Source organism: Protopterus annectens, chromosome 16.part0 (assembly GCF_019279795.1).
Source record: "Protopterus annectens isolate FY-2018-M chromosome 16.part0, PAN1.0, whole genome shotgun sequence".
Lineage (NCBI taxonomy): Eukaryota > Metazoa > Chordata > Ceratodontiformes > Protopteridae > Protopterus > Protopterus annectens.
In genome coordinates, this window is record NC_056750.1 from 677,251,805 (window position 1) to 677,264,953 (window position 13,149).

Sequence of the window (13,149 nt, forward strand, 5' to 3'; positions counted from 1 at the left end):
CCTGATAAGTTAAACAAATGTTTGACATCTTCTTTTATGATTAGATACAATCTTCTGCTTACTACACCAGAAACAATGACCACTTGCTATTTGTTTGTGTTCATTGCTCCGTGTACAGAACTCATGTAGATGACCATGCATCTGTGACACACTGCAAGTCCAAAACACACAGCCTCAGACAACACACCGAGGCACCAGCAGCAATAAATGGACTGCTGGTGATATTTCTAGATATGGACTGATTAAAAGATAGTGATACATCTGAGTAATCTCTGAATTTTTCCAGCTTTGGCCTCTTGTTCCCACACCCTTCTGCTATAAACATGTCTTCCCATCATTATCCTTGGTTCACGGTAATACACGGGTAACAGAAAACTAATCTGCAAAGCTGCTTCAGCCTTACTGTACGTGAAAAACCGAATATCGTAGAAATCTCTGTTGCCATCTACATTGTCATGCTAATACTGTAATCATTTGTCACAAAGGCTGCTATTCGGCACCATTTCTTCTTCCTGTCAGAGCTTACAAACAGCCTGCTGTACAAAGGCATTTAATAAATCGCTTATCAGACATCACAGCATGAGCATTACTGAAGTGAAAGATAATATTACTTTTAATATCTTGCTGTGCATGCTGTCACTGAGGTGTAGATTGTATCCCTGGCAACTGAGAGTGGTCTTTCCTTTTAAAATGGAAGTGAATGTACAGAATAGTAAATGAGGCATAGATGCTATTTCCTGTGTGTGTGTAATTGAGGATATATATTTCATGTGTCAATGTCCACAGAGTTCCATGTTCCATTACTGAAAGCTGGAATTACATACCTAATAAGTCAGAATAATCAAGAAATGGGGGTCTCTACTGTATAAGCCTGTCAAAATTTCACTGTCAAGTTTAGCATGTGTGTGAACCTTTATACAAAGAACAATATCTTATTGCATCTGGCCAGTCCATTACTTGTGCTGATATTTTGTGAGATAAGCCTCATTTTTGTCATATCATCTTGTACACTGATATATCAGTAGAACATACAGTAGAGAGTCGATTATCTGAACTAATTGGGAACTAGGTTAGTTCTTATAATCAAATATATAATTCAAATGGATAAAAAACTTCTAAAATCTTGTTTTTTTTTCTGTATGCAGGAATAAACTTTTCAACCATTCAGTTATTCCAGTGGACAGTAAGGAATATTTTTCATACACAAGTTGGCTACAAGCTGAAAAAACATGCTCAAGCAAATACATATAATGTTTATACATTCAGACTTTGATTTTTCCTACCTGAAAACTTTGGAAGGTTGATTCTGATAACTGACAGTTCAGAGAATTGATGTTCAGATAATTGACTCTCTACTGTACAGCAATTCATCTTACAAATGCCTGTGGGATAAGTCTAGCACAGACAGCTGGCTTTACAGTCAGATTCCTAATGTGCACAATTGCATATAAGCAGATAAGGACATACAACAAAAATAATTATAGAGAGAGAAAATGATTTGTGAAGAAATGCCAAGGAAGTAAAAAACTTAATGAGCTCTCGGACTGGTATTGAGTAACACTGCTTATCAAGATAAAGAAAAGTTAAGCAAATTGGTTTGATTTCTCAGGCACAGAGTAAAAACAGTGCTTGTGTCTCTAAGCATGGAAACTATTCAAAATTAAATATATTTAGAATGGAACTTTTTATATTTCTTTAAAACACCAAATCTGTAACAGCCTATATTTAAGACAAAATAACCGCATTTTGGAAGATTACAGATCTTGTTTGACAGAATTAAATGTCATGCTTTACATCCAGTTTTCACAGCTAGATGTAGTCACTAGGCATAGATTCAGAATGAACTTGAGAAACATTTTACATGGTTACCTGTTTCTGACAGAATAACATTAACTGACTCCATGCAGGGGTCTTTGTGCTATACTTGGTTATCTGTCACTACAGGAGTAAAACTATGCTGAATATCTCCCTGATCAGCTATTGCTGAGATAGGATAATATAAAGATTACTGCAAAATGGCATTCTAGAGACTCAAAATGTTGAATACCAGCCTTTTGATGCAACTTACCTGCTGTCATTTGACAGTATTCATGTGCGACAGTATTTTACAGTTAAAGATGTATAGTTTGTTATTTTATTAATATTTGTATTTATATTGTATGGTATATTCTTATTTTTATGATTATAAGCATTAATTGGCAATTGATGATGTCATTTCCTATTTACAGTTGTCTAATATAAAAGGAAGGGCTAGGGTCAAGTGTAATGTTTCTGATGAAGTTCACAGTATTAAAAGTGGATGAAAGCGCTAATTCATTGTCCGAGCGTGGCTATTTGGATTGTGTTTCATTTCTGGGTGTTTGAAGTTTTTCATTGGTGTCCTCAAAGTTGTATCCATGTGTGACAGTATCTTTCAGTGACCTTTGAGAGTGGCATATTTCATACTATGCTCATTGACGGGTATTGTTGAACACTAACCAATTTATCACATCCACTGTATCTCCTGTGAATTCATCTTTTGCTTAGCTTGAATCACAGAAGGCAAAAACTTTTTTTTTTTGGTGAGAGGGACATCCACCTCTTTGCTTTCATACAGAGTAAATAAGAGAGAGAATAAAGTCTTAGCCTGTGATAGCATCTAAGTACAGTGAGAGACATGTGTTGTGGTCAGCTCTTCAGTTGTTTGGGTGAGAAGGCTATTTTCTGTTTTGTAATCCTTTCAACCATATTTATTTATTTTTTGGGGGGACGGAGAATCTGTTCATCTTACTAACAATGTGTGTATAGAGAAATGATTTCAGAATAAAATCAAATAGTTTGTAACCAGGTAGCCCATTTTTGTGAGTAATTTGTGTGAAATAATGAAAATCTGTTTTAAATCAGGAAAATTCTTTCTGCAAGTTTAGTGTTGCCTGATATCTGTCTCTGTTTAGTCACAGGGCACTTTAAAGTTACCCCTGCCATCAGTTTGAAACTCACAAAACAGCAATTCAAAAATTAGTTGTATATCACTGTAATTTTTTCAGGGAGTAAAACCTCTAAATGCTTCTTACATAGAGGGGTCCAAGACACTGATTTCACTCTATATTGCAATAACTGACTCTGAGACAACTGCAATATATTTATGATAAATAATTTAATTTGAAGTGGTCTGTGACTAAAAGGGCTGATTTTGCATCAATACTAATTTTATTTATTTATTTGGCAGATTAATGGTATTGAGTCTAGAGAACAATGCAGTAGCTTTGATAATCTAGCCTTTTTTTCACATGTACATTAAACAAACTTGTACTTTTAAAAAATATAATGAAAATATTTCAGAAACACTACAGTATGATTATTAATTTACTTTGCACTAGTATGTTTAGTGACAGCCTTGGTACAATCAAACATAGTATGTTTAGCAAGCTCAGAAGGCAACAAAAGCCATCTCAATCTCCCACAAACTTATTGTCATGAGGCAGATGAGAAACTTCTCTTGCAGTTGTTTCAAAATATAATTCACAAATGAATTCTTAATATCCAAAGAAAATGTGAGTTAAACACACAGTCCTAACCAGGAACCAATAATTATAAACCCACTATGTATAATTAAAAACACATTTAGTAACCATTTCAATTACTAGTCAGGTGCTTTTGTCTGTAGCAAGCTGGACTTCATCAGAACTAGATTACAAATGTGCCAATTTTTTAAATAACTTCCCTTATCAAACGTGACTGCATTCAAGCAATAAAATTAATTATAGTACAAATGTTCAACTAATCTCATAAAAAGCTTGAAAAAAATTAACTTAAACATTAAGCTAATGCATGCCGCCAAGTTACAAGTATATTTTATGTTATTGTTCTTAGCTTAATGTTTAAGTTAATGTTTTAAAGTTTTTTTATGAGATTAGTTTAATATTTGCAATATAATCATTTTATTGGCCGATTGTAGCCACATGTTTGATAAGGAAAGTTATTTAAAAAAATGATACATTTGTAAGCTAGTTCTAATGAAGTCCAGTTTGGTACAGACAAAACTGCTTAATTGGTAATTTCAGTGGTTATTAAATGCGTTTTTAATTGTACATCGTGGCTTTATAATTATTCACTCCTGGTCAGGACTGAGTGTTTAACTCACATTTTCTTTGGTTATTAACTGTTTTTATGCAAGTTTTGCTCCTTTATTTTATTGATTTTTGAGTCTGTGATATTCATTACTTTAGAAGATATCCTAGTTTTAGGATGAACCTGCTAAAATAACTTATTCACATAACTCTCTCTCTCTCTTGCATCTCTCTCTCTTACATCTCTCTCTCTTTCTCTTACATTTCTCTCTCTCTCTCATTTCTCTCTTTGACTCTTACATCTCTCTCTCGTTCTTACAATGCTTCTTTCCATTGTCTTAGCTGATTTCTTCACGACTTTCCTTGATTCTTTTTTATGAGCCTTGGGTGGATATAAACTATCCTAACTAAATTTGCTTTTGTTTTCAGACAACTTTATTTGGATTACTTAAATTATGTTTCTGTAACTATGGTTGGTAGGAAAGGATGGAATGTAATAATCTTTGGGAAAAAAAAAGAAATGATGTTTTCTAGTCTGGTTTAAATGTGTGCATATTTTATGCCATTTAGTGTATTGTCCTTCTGCATGACTTTGACCAGTCAGCATGTGGAATTTGTATGATGCATTTTATATATCACAGTATACAGTATGCACACATTTCTTTCATGTATTAATTTGTGTAAATGCTGGATCCTAAGCAGCAAAATTGTTGTTGATGTTCTCTTTCTGTTATGATTGGTGATATTTATTTAGAAGACAGACTGCATTTTACCTTGGGTTACATGCATAGCACCTATATTCCTCAGTTTAGTATCCACATCTTTATTTATCTCTTTAGATAAGATCATGGAAGACTTTCCATGTGGTGAAGAACTCCCGGCACGACTATGCCCAAATGGCACAACCTGCAAAGTGTACTATGCTGGTCCCAACTTTGGAATCACCAATTTTGACAACATCCTGTTTGCGGTGCTTACTGTTTTCCAGTGCATCACCATGGAGGGATGGACTGATATCCTTTATAATGTGAGTATGACAAATTTTTACAAAAGCAAAGTTGTCATTGTTATAATGTATCTGTGCACATGAATGTGGCTTGCCGTTCTCACAAAAATCAAGAAATATCTAGTCTGGCGTTGTTGTAGGGATGAAGTTATGACTGCAGCTCAGATGACATGCTTGATTAGCAACAAGGGAGCTACAGGGTCTAAGCCTAGAGAATGGAATTGAGCACTTGTCATTTGCAACCTAGTGAGAGTGAATAACTTAAGTTTGATGATCTCAGATTTAGTTACTTTAGGTTTTAGTGTGCACAGTTCCTTTCTTGGAGTGTTGTTGCTGTGCAACCCATTCAGTTTTTTTTTGTTGGACCGAATACGCTTCAGTAAAATTATTCCTGTTAGTATAAATCATATTCACTAAATTGCCTGTAAATGAAATTTGCAGGGTCACAATAAGTGCATCATAACGTGAGAATGGCAAGGGTAAGACAGAACGAAAATAATACCACAAAGGCAAAGAAAGTAAAACGGCAGTATTAATTAATTAATTCATTTATTTATTAATAAAAATGATCTGCTTTGTACTGAAACAAAGTGGATATAAGCAAGGAGACATTCCGGAAGGCACTTCATAATGGAGTAATGATTGCCTGGAACAACATTATGAATGAGATACTGGAACAGTTCTGGTACAGCTTCTTAAAATTAGGTAAAATAAATATTTACCAGATCCTCTCTGGGAATTTTATTCCATTGTATTCATTGAAAGCTGTGCAAAGTACCTCCTACACAACACTAAACAACTCATGGGGGCCCCGCCATGTAACTTCCCAAATAAATATAACCAACTCTAAGGCTATATCACCTGAAGGTAGGTTGCTCTGCTTTGGTATGCTGCTGCTAATTCTTGCACAAGGAATGATTTAACTGATAGGGTTTTGAGAATCCCGTCTTGGCAAATTAGATCTAGTAATGTTGTCTTGAGTGCTTGAATCACAATAGATCCATCATGACCATTCATAAATGTCAGCTTGAGTATGTAATCAAATTTGTCATTGACAGCTAACGTCATACTACTAAAAAAAGTTTGAATTTTTTTTTTATTACCAGGGCATTCCTCATGTGGGGGGGGGGGGTATTATGTTTTGTTATTTTATTTATTTATTCATTTGATTACTGTGAAAGTCTGACTGGTAGGAGCCTATTTTCAGACAAGGCCTGGGGAGGGAAACTCTGTGAAAACTTTGCTTAAGAATAGATATGCGTTATATGACAATGATTTAATCATTAGAGTAATTTTAGCTAGTTTATGGAGAAATTTAAAGTAAGTTAGTATAATACAAACAAAATTGCAATACAAAGTGAGAGAAAAACAGGCTTATGGTATATTTGGAGAGAAATGAATAGCAATAAAGAAGGAAATAACAAGAAGTGAGGTATGAAAAAGGTGTTTATCCACGTTCAGGAATAGAGTTTATCCTGGTGTTGAGCAGGAACAGAGCCAGCTTTTGGCTAGGAAGCATTTCAGAATTGTTTTGAAGGATGGGGGGGGGGGTGGTATTGACTCTATGGATAGATATGAGGGGTTCCAGGCTTTAGCAACATGATATGATCCCATACCTTCTTATTGTATTATTCTCATTCAGTGGTCACCTTACCTTGGTGTACATGCACAACACTGACAAAAATGTAACGTCTTGTTCAAGATGTGCCAGCTTCAGCCCTCGGACCTCTCCCCAAACCATAAAGTCTGTTTCTTACTCATATGTACAAATGTACTCTGCCAAGCAGTAAGCAGTAAAACATAAGGAGATGCCAAGTGGATACCTAGTTTCTTCAGCGGATTTGGCAAATTTAAGAAAACAAATGTATTCCTTTTCTTATCGAATCTTTGAGAGGGAAAAAGAAAAAAGAGCACGATTTTGTTAACTGGAAAATACAATAGGGCATAGGTACTGATGCCTCAGGGAGACACGTGAAATGCAAAAAAAAAAAAGCACAAAATATTTAGAAGCAATCAAAATATGAATGTTTAGTTGTAGGAGGTCTTATGATTTTACTGAATGTTTATCCTTGAATAAAAAAGAAAAGAACAGAATAACAAGAGGTGTTAAGCAGGTAATGAAAGATCAGTTTGGTAGTAAGGTATCAGCCCGTTAATGGAATCATAGTGATGCAAAGTACCAAGAGGTCTGGATACATTTAGAGAATAAATGTAATTTCGTTACACACAAATTCTAAATGAAATATTCCTGTGTATTAATTACTTTGTATTACTATTTCCTCCACTCTGAAAGACAAATTGATTAAGTAAATGTCAATATCAGTAATAACTGACTGAATAGAATCTGGTGGCCAATAACACATAAATAAAAGGAGTATTAATTGGTAATAATTTGAAGTGAAGGAAATTTCAGTTTGCTTCATTAAGTAAAGATTGGGTGAAACAAAGTACAGATATCACTTGTGGTGGCATCCCAATTTAACATTTAAATTTAAAAGACACAATGGAATGTATTTGATTTCTGTCACATAGGAAGGCTCCTTTCACATAGTCCTTAATGTTTACTAGTTGCTGTTAGCTCTCATCACCGTTGTAGAGACCCACATGGCCTTGCGATAAGTTGCAAGCAAGGGACTAAATTATTGCCTTTCTAAAAGATGAGTTTGAGCAAATCTGAAAGTAGTTGTGGTAATGAGTATATACAGAGTTACTGAGACTGTTTTTGTCCCTTGTAAATGAACACTAGGGCACTGAGAGTAGTTTACAGGAGGCCTTTACATTTGTTTAAAGGTCATTACTATATAGCACGTTTGTTGAAATACCTGCCGATTGCCTAAGTAGCGCGGTTAGAAAAATAAATAAAAAGAAATGCTAGATCTGCTTTGTGACTATGTATAGAGGTAATCCCCATAGCAATATGTTTAGAGGTAATCATCATAAATACTTTTGGCTATTTACTAGCTGCCTCTTGCAATGTGGTCTGAGTTGTTGCACCCATTTTGATTCACTTTGCCCGCTCTCTGTAATTGTACGAGTGATTACAGCAAGTGAGTACCAAGCTTGCAATCACGACAGTTAATTAGCATGTAGTTAATTACTGCTGAGCTTGTCATTGTTTATTTCCTTCACATGTTGTTGAGTGTGGTCATTGCAACAACTGAAGTAACCCTTTTAATTAGCATTTTCAACAACTTAAAAACAATTTTTTTCACTTTGTGTAAAGGTATTACAGTTATCTGGTCTTTAACCTTTCTAGCTATGTATGGGATCTGTGTAGTAATAAAATTACGGTCATTATGACTCTCTGTGGAGTCATGTCAAGGGCAATAAACTTTGGTCGAGCAATGTACCAAGCAATTACATATTGATAGTCACTTGTGATTCACTACTACCAGTAAGTGTCATTTTTGTACAGCTGCATATGGCATTAATGCTACTTTATTAGGTTGTGCCCTAACATAACTACATTTGCAGCTGCATTTAGCTGTTATCTTAACCCTTAGCAAAAGTCTCCTGAATCATTTTATATCTTAAGATTATTTTATTGCTTCCAAAGTTAATATGTTTTCAACATTATAGGCATTTTTTATTTTAAGATATTTTATGGCTCAAATTGATTGATTGAGACATATTGGGTCATATAGCTGCTTCCAAGAGTTTTCTAAAATGCTGACATTCAGAAAAATCTGATGATGTGGATCTATTTTATGAAAAAAGAACAGTGCAATTTACCTGATGGTTCAGTTTGGAACACAGCATGGATACAACTGCTTTCTGTTCTCACCACTTTAATTAATTGTTCAAATAAAGCAACATCCATTTAATCTGTCTGAGGAAAGAAAATAAATTTACCATTTGTATAGCTAGTAAGGTTGAGAGAGAGACTTTTTTGTATGCTGAGGTTGAATATGGCACTATGTAAACAGTACTGTGTATGGCTGCATACATATTCTTATGTATAATGTATAAACAAATGTATGTGCAGTGTGTGTGTGTGTGTGTGTGTGTGTGCGTACGCATGCGCACATGTATGGCGAAACAAGGTTTTAGTGCTGCAGGATTACTCATATCTTGCACTGAACAGAATACACTGACAAATGTTCCTGCAAATGGAGTTTATGCAGTTAGCTTTGGTGATACTGTACGTGACTACCCCACCAGCCGGTTCGCACAAATGTGGGCATGCCATGAGCGTAACTGCTATTTTCCTTAATGTAGTGTGATTTTGGAGTTGGTATATTTAATTTGCAGGGGGTATGGGGGGCACAGGGGGGTCCAGCCCCATTGCAGAAACATAACATTCTGTTGGCATGTGGTGGGCAGAATTAAGACGGCCCTTGCGCAACCGGTGGGGTATGCATGTACAGCATTCCCTTAGTTTTACTTTTTTCTTGGGTACTAAAAAGCCTGAACTAGTGTTTTGCTGCAGTCAGCAACCATTCTATAGTGCATTTATGCATTCATAGCCGGCCTTAGGCATAGGGCAACTAGGCTGCCACCTAGAGTGCCGCTCTATCAGGGGCACTTTTCCAGTAATCTGGATGGTGTATGTATGCCGGGATGTGGGCACCAGGTGGTGTAGGGGAGCACTGTGGTGCCCTTTTCACTAGGGCACCAGTTGACTAAAGGCCAGTCCTGTATGGATTTACAGTATGATGACACATTTTTTATTGTATCCAAATATTGGATTCGTTAAATTCTCACTATTTATAGTAGTTGTATGTGAGACATAAACAAATTGTGCTGTTTTAGGCTTCCTACAGATGGCAAAGTATGACTTGGATAAAGTTGCAATTCTTTGATCTTGAATGTGAGCTGTCTAATTGAGTGCTTTTTCTCAGACTATAATTGCTAGTACTATTTACATCAAAGTATCAGCAGAGACTCACTTTTGGAGATTTCTCTTTTCTCTGTAGTTGTGGCTACATTGTTGGTGTCCATATATCTGAGGGAGTCAGTGCAAAGGGTGTAGAAGGTACTTGTTAGATTTTTTTTATTGGATTTAAGCTTTCACCAGTTGTGCAGTAAATGTGCCTCTCCATCCTCCAAAGTAATAGTTATAATAATGGCTTAATGAGTGCTTTTAAACTACTTGACTTCTTAAGAACAGTCTAGTAGTTTACAAGCTGCTTTTTAGGTGACTTTGATTGCCATCACTTACCTGACAGCTTGTAAGCTGCCAAACTTATTTTAAGTGCTTGGTGCTCCTAAGAAGGTGGCATCCAGGGCAGTTGCCTTATTTCCCCCACCAACAGTATGACACTGCTGTACATTGTTTAAATATTGACAGAGTTGGCATTCTAGCAGTACATTTACAAGTGTTAAAACTATCTTTATTTAATTCATTTATAGTAATGGTTATGATGAATAGCTACAGCAGGTGAAAGTACAACTATTATGCAAAATATATTTTTCAGACCATTTTCATGCAAAAACTGTGTACTATTTACCCTTTTATTTCATTAATTCTGTTACCCCTTGGCAATTCTTTACTCATGTATGTCCTTTCACTTGTCTGTCTCTACTACCCATATTGATGTCTGAGATACATATGCTCTACCTCCCACATTTTGACCCTTCCTGATTGTTTTATCACATCATAAGGGAGCCACAACTGAGTGGTGCATTTCTTTTTAAAGTGCAGTGAGGTTGATCAATGTATGATATCTCCCTACTCCTTCTCAGATGGGGAAATGGAAAATATAATATTTTTGAGATTTGTTTACGTAGTGCATGATAGCTGTTTGTGTTTTTAATGTAGTAGGGTCTTGGTATCCACAGTGTCCTCAAAGTTGCTTCCTCTACTGCTATTCTTACCAAAGACCTTTTTTATTCTTACCTTACAGATAATGAACTGAAATCACACAGTATCTTCTGGTCTCACATTAAACAATCCAAATGAAACAAAAACAAATCACAGCAAACTTAACATTTTAATATAGTTTAGCATTTTCATCCACTGGGGTTTCATCAGAACTGATAAAAAGTGACTTTGTATATTTAAAGGACCTCATATGATAGTCTTCCAATAAAAACACACACAATATAAGGCTACAATTTGAATATACTTAACATTTAAAAACATTCTTCAATAACAATGAAACATAGATCTATTATAATTTTGCTGCTAACATTCTAAGAACACGTGGAATAGAAAAGGCTGTCATTAATACCAAGGAAATGTCACATTCAATATTTCTTGCCATTCAAGTTTTCTGTTTTCCAAATAAAACTCCCAGTCATCTCCCTGAGCATTTGTGTCTACTTTTTCAAATGTAAAAAATAAAAAAATAAATTACAATTTTCACATTTCTGTGTGTGTTCAGCTAGTAAATTTGTTACAGTCAAGTCCTTAATATCATGGACATGTTCCAGCATTCATTTATTAAATTTCATTTCAGTTTTACCCATAAACAAAGCAATACATGATAAAGTAACCACTCCCCTTGTCAGACAATTGTGATATCTACTACTGTAAATTGTGTGTAAATATTCTGGGACAGTAACTCAAGAAGACTCATGATTATATTTGCAAGGCTTTACAATGTCCACATTTAGACATTTAGGTGTTAGACATGTTACTGTTAGATGTTTTTTTTTGTCACAAATGTTAAAATGACACTGAATAAGCATAACAAGAGTTTTTTTTTTTACTTAGGAATATATACACAGCTAAATATGTGTGTGTGCGTCTGTGTGTGTGATAAATATATATATATATATATATATATATATATATATATACACACACACACACACACACACACACACACACACACACACACACACACACACAATCCACAAAAAGACTGTTTGGAGCTAGTAGCAACTCTGACTGGTACAAGGAAATATTAAATTAAAACATGAAAAAAGCACTCTGAAGAGTGAAGCTACTAATAAAGACTAATTTATTATGCACAGAGGCCAGATAAACTAGTTTCAGTAATATTTCTATAATATCTGGCATAGAACAAGTAAGACCCCATTAATTACTTAGTTGTGATCACTTATACATGATTTAAAGAGCCAGAGCCCTGACAAAATATATAAAAATACAATATAGAAGCATAAAATGAGAGAGCATGCCTTAACACCAATACTGTTTACACATGTTAATTAGGACCTGGATAAAAAGCCTGCGTGTTGTAACAATCCTTAACATTAAGAACAACATTAAAAACTCACATAAGCATCACAGTAATGGATGGTATCACTTTCCATAGAAAAATGTGCCCGACAATGTTTAAACAGTGAAATGCTTAACTTCCGGCATCTAATATCACCAAGATGCGCAGAAACACAATCCTTGAACCTCGTCCTAGCCTGTCCATCGCAGAGGATGCTACAGGTACAGGTTACCAAACTTATTCTGTTTTGTATGTTAAAAGTTATGTGGTATTAAATATCAAAAGAACACGGCATATTTTTGGTAGTAAAATGTGTACCAGATGATATACTTGTCATATTGTTTATGATCACTGTACCTAATGCAGCTGTTGTATAAATATATCCATCTAGGAGGCCGTTGATATTGTTTAAGAAGCTATCCTAAGTTCTTGCTGGTTCTATAACCAAATTTACATTCAGAAGTAATAGTGTGAAATGGAGGCATTGCTAGACAAAACAGACCAATAAGATCATGGATACATTAGGAACAGAACTGTGTCTAGATCTAGCGATGTCAACCGTACCTCTCAACCGTACAGATTTTTGCCTCATATTTTTGGTCAGCTCCTCATAAAATTTAGGTTTTCTGGCAAATCACCAGCATATCATTGAGGATTGAAGTCAGAAAATAATGACAAGACATTTGAGTTACAGCCTTCATACCCTTCAGGAAATTCATGCTAATGCAAAAGCTGTTATTCTGTCAACTTTCTGAGTTTATAAGAGCAATATTTAAAAATTGTCATGAATTATATATGGCTTTGTCCAGACTTCTCTGTCTCAGAGGTTGAGAGGTATACATTGCACACCTTTACTCAGCGCAAATTAGGTCATTCATTGATTATAATGCCCTGTTTGGCATGTATCTGTCCAGACACTTACAACAACTGGAATGCTCACACAGATACCTTACTAAATGGATACAAA

The 13,149-nt window shown here is 35.1% G+C and overlaps 1 protein-coding gene across 1 annotated transcript in view; it reads left to right on the forward strand.

The window, feature by feature from the left end:
* Nucleotides 1–13,149, forward strand: part of CACNA1B (calcium voltage-gated channel subunit alpha1 B) — a 3,578,581-nt gene that overhangs the window by 1,406,396 nt on the left and 2,159,036 nt on the right. The window contains exon 7 of the mRNA XM_044058770.1: nucleotides 4,889–5,076. Coding sequence (XP_043914705.1) covers nucleotides 4,889–5,076 — 188 coding nt within the window. The remainder of the gene's footprint in view (nucleotides 1–4,888; nucleotides 5,077–13,149) is intronic.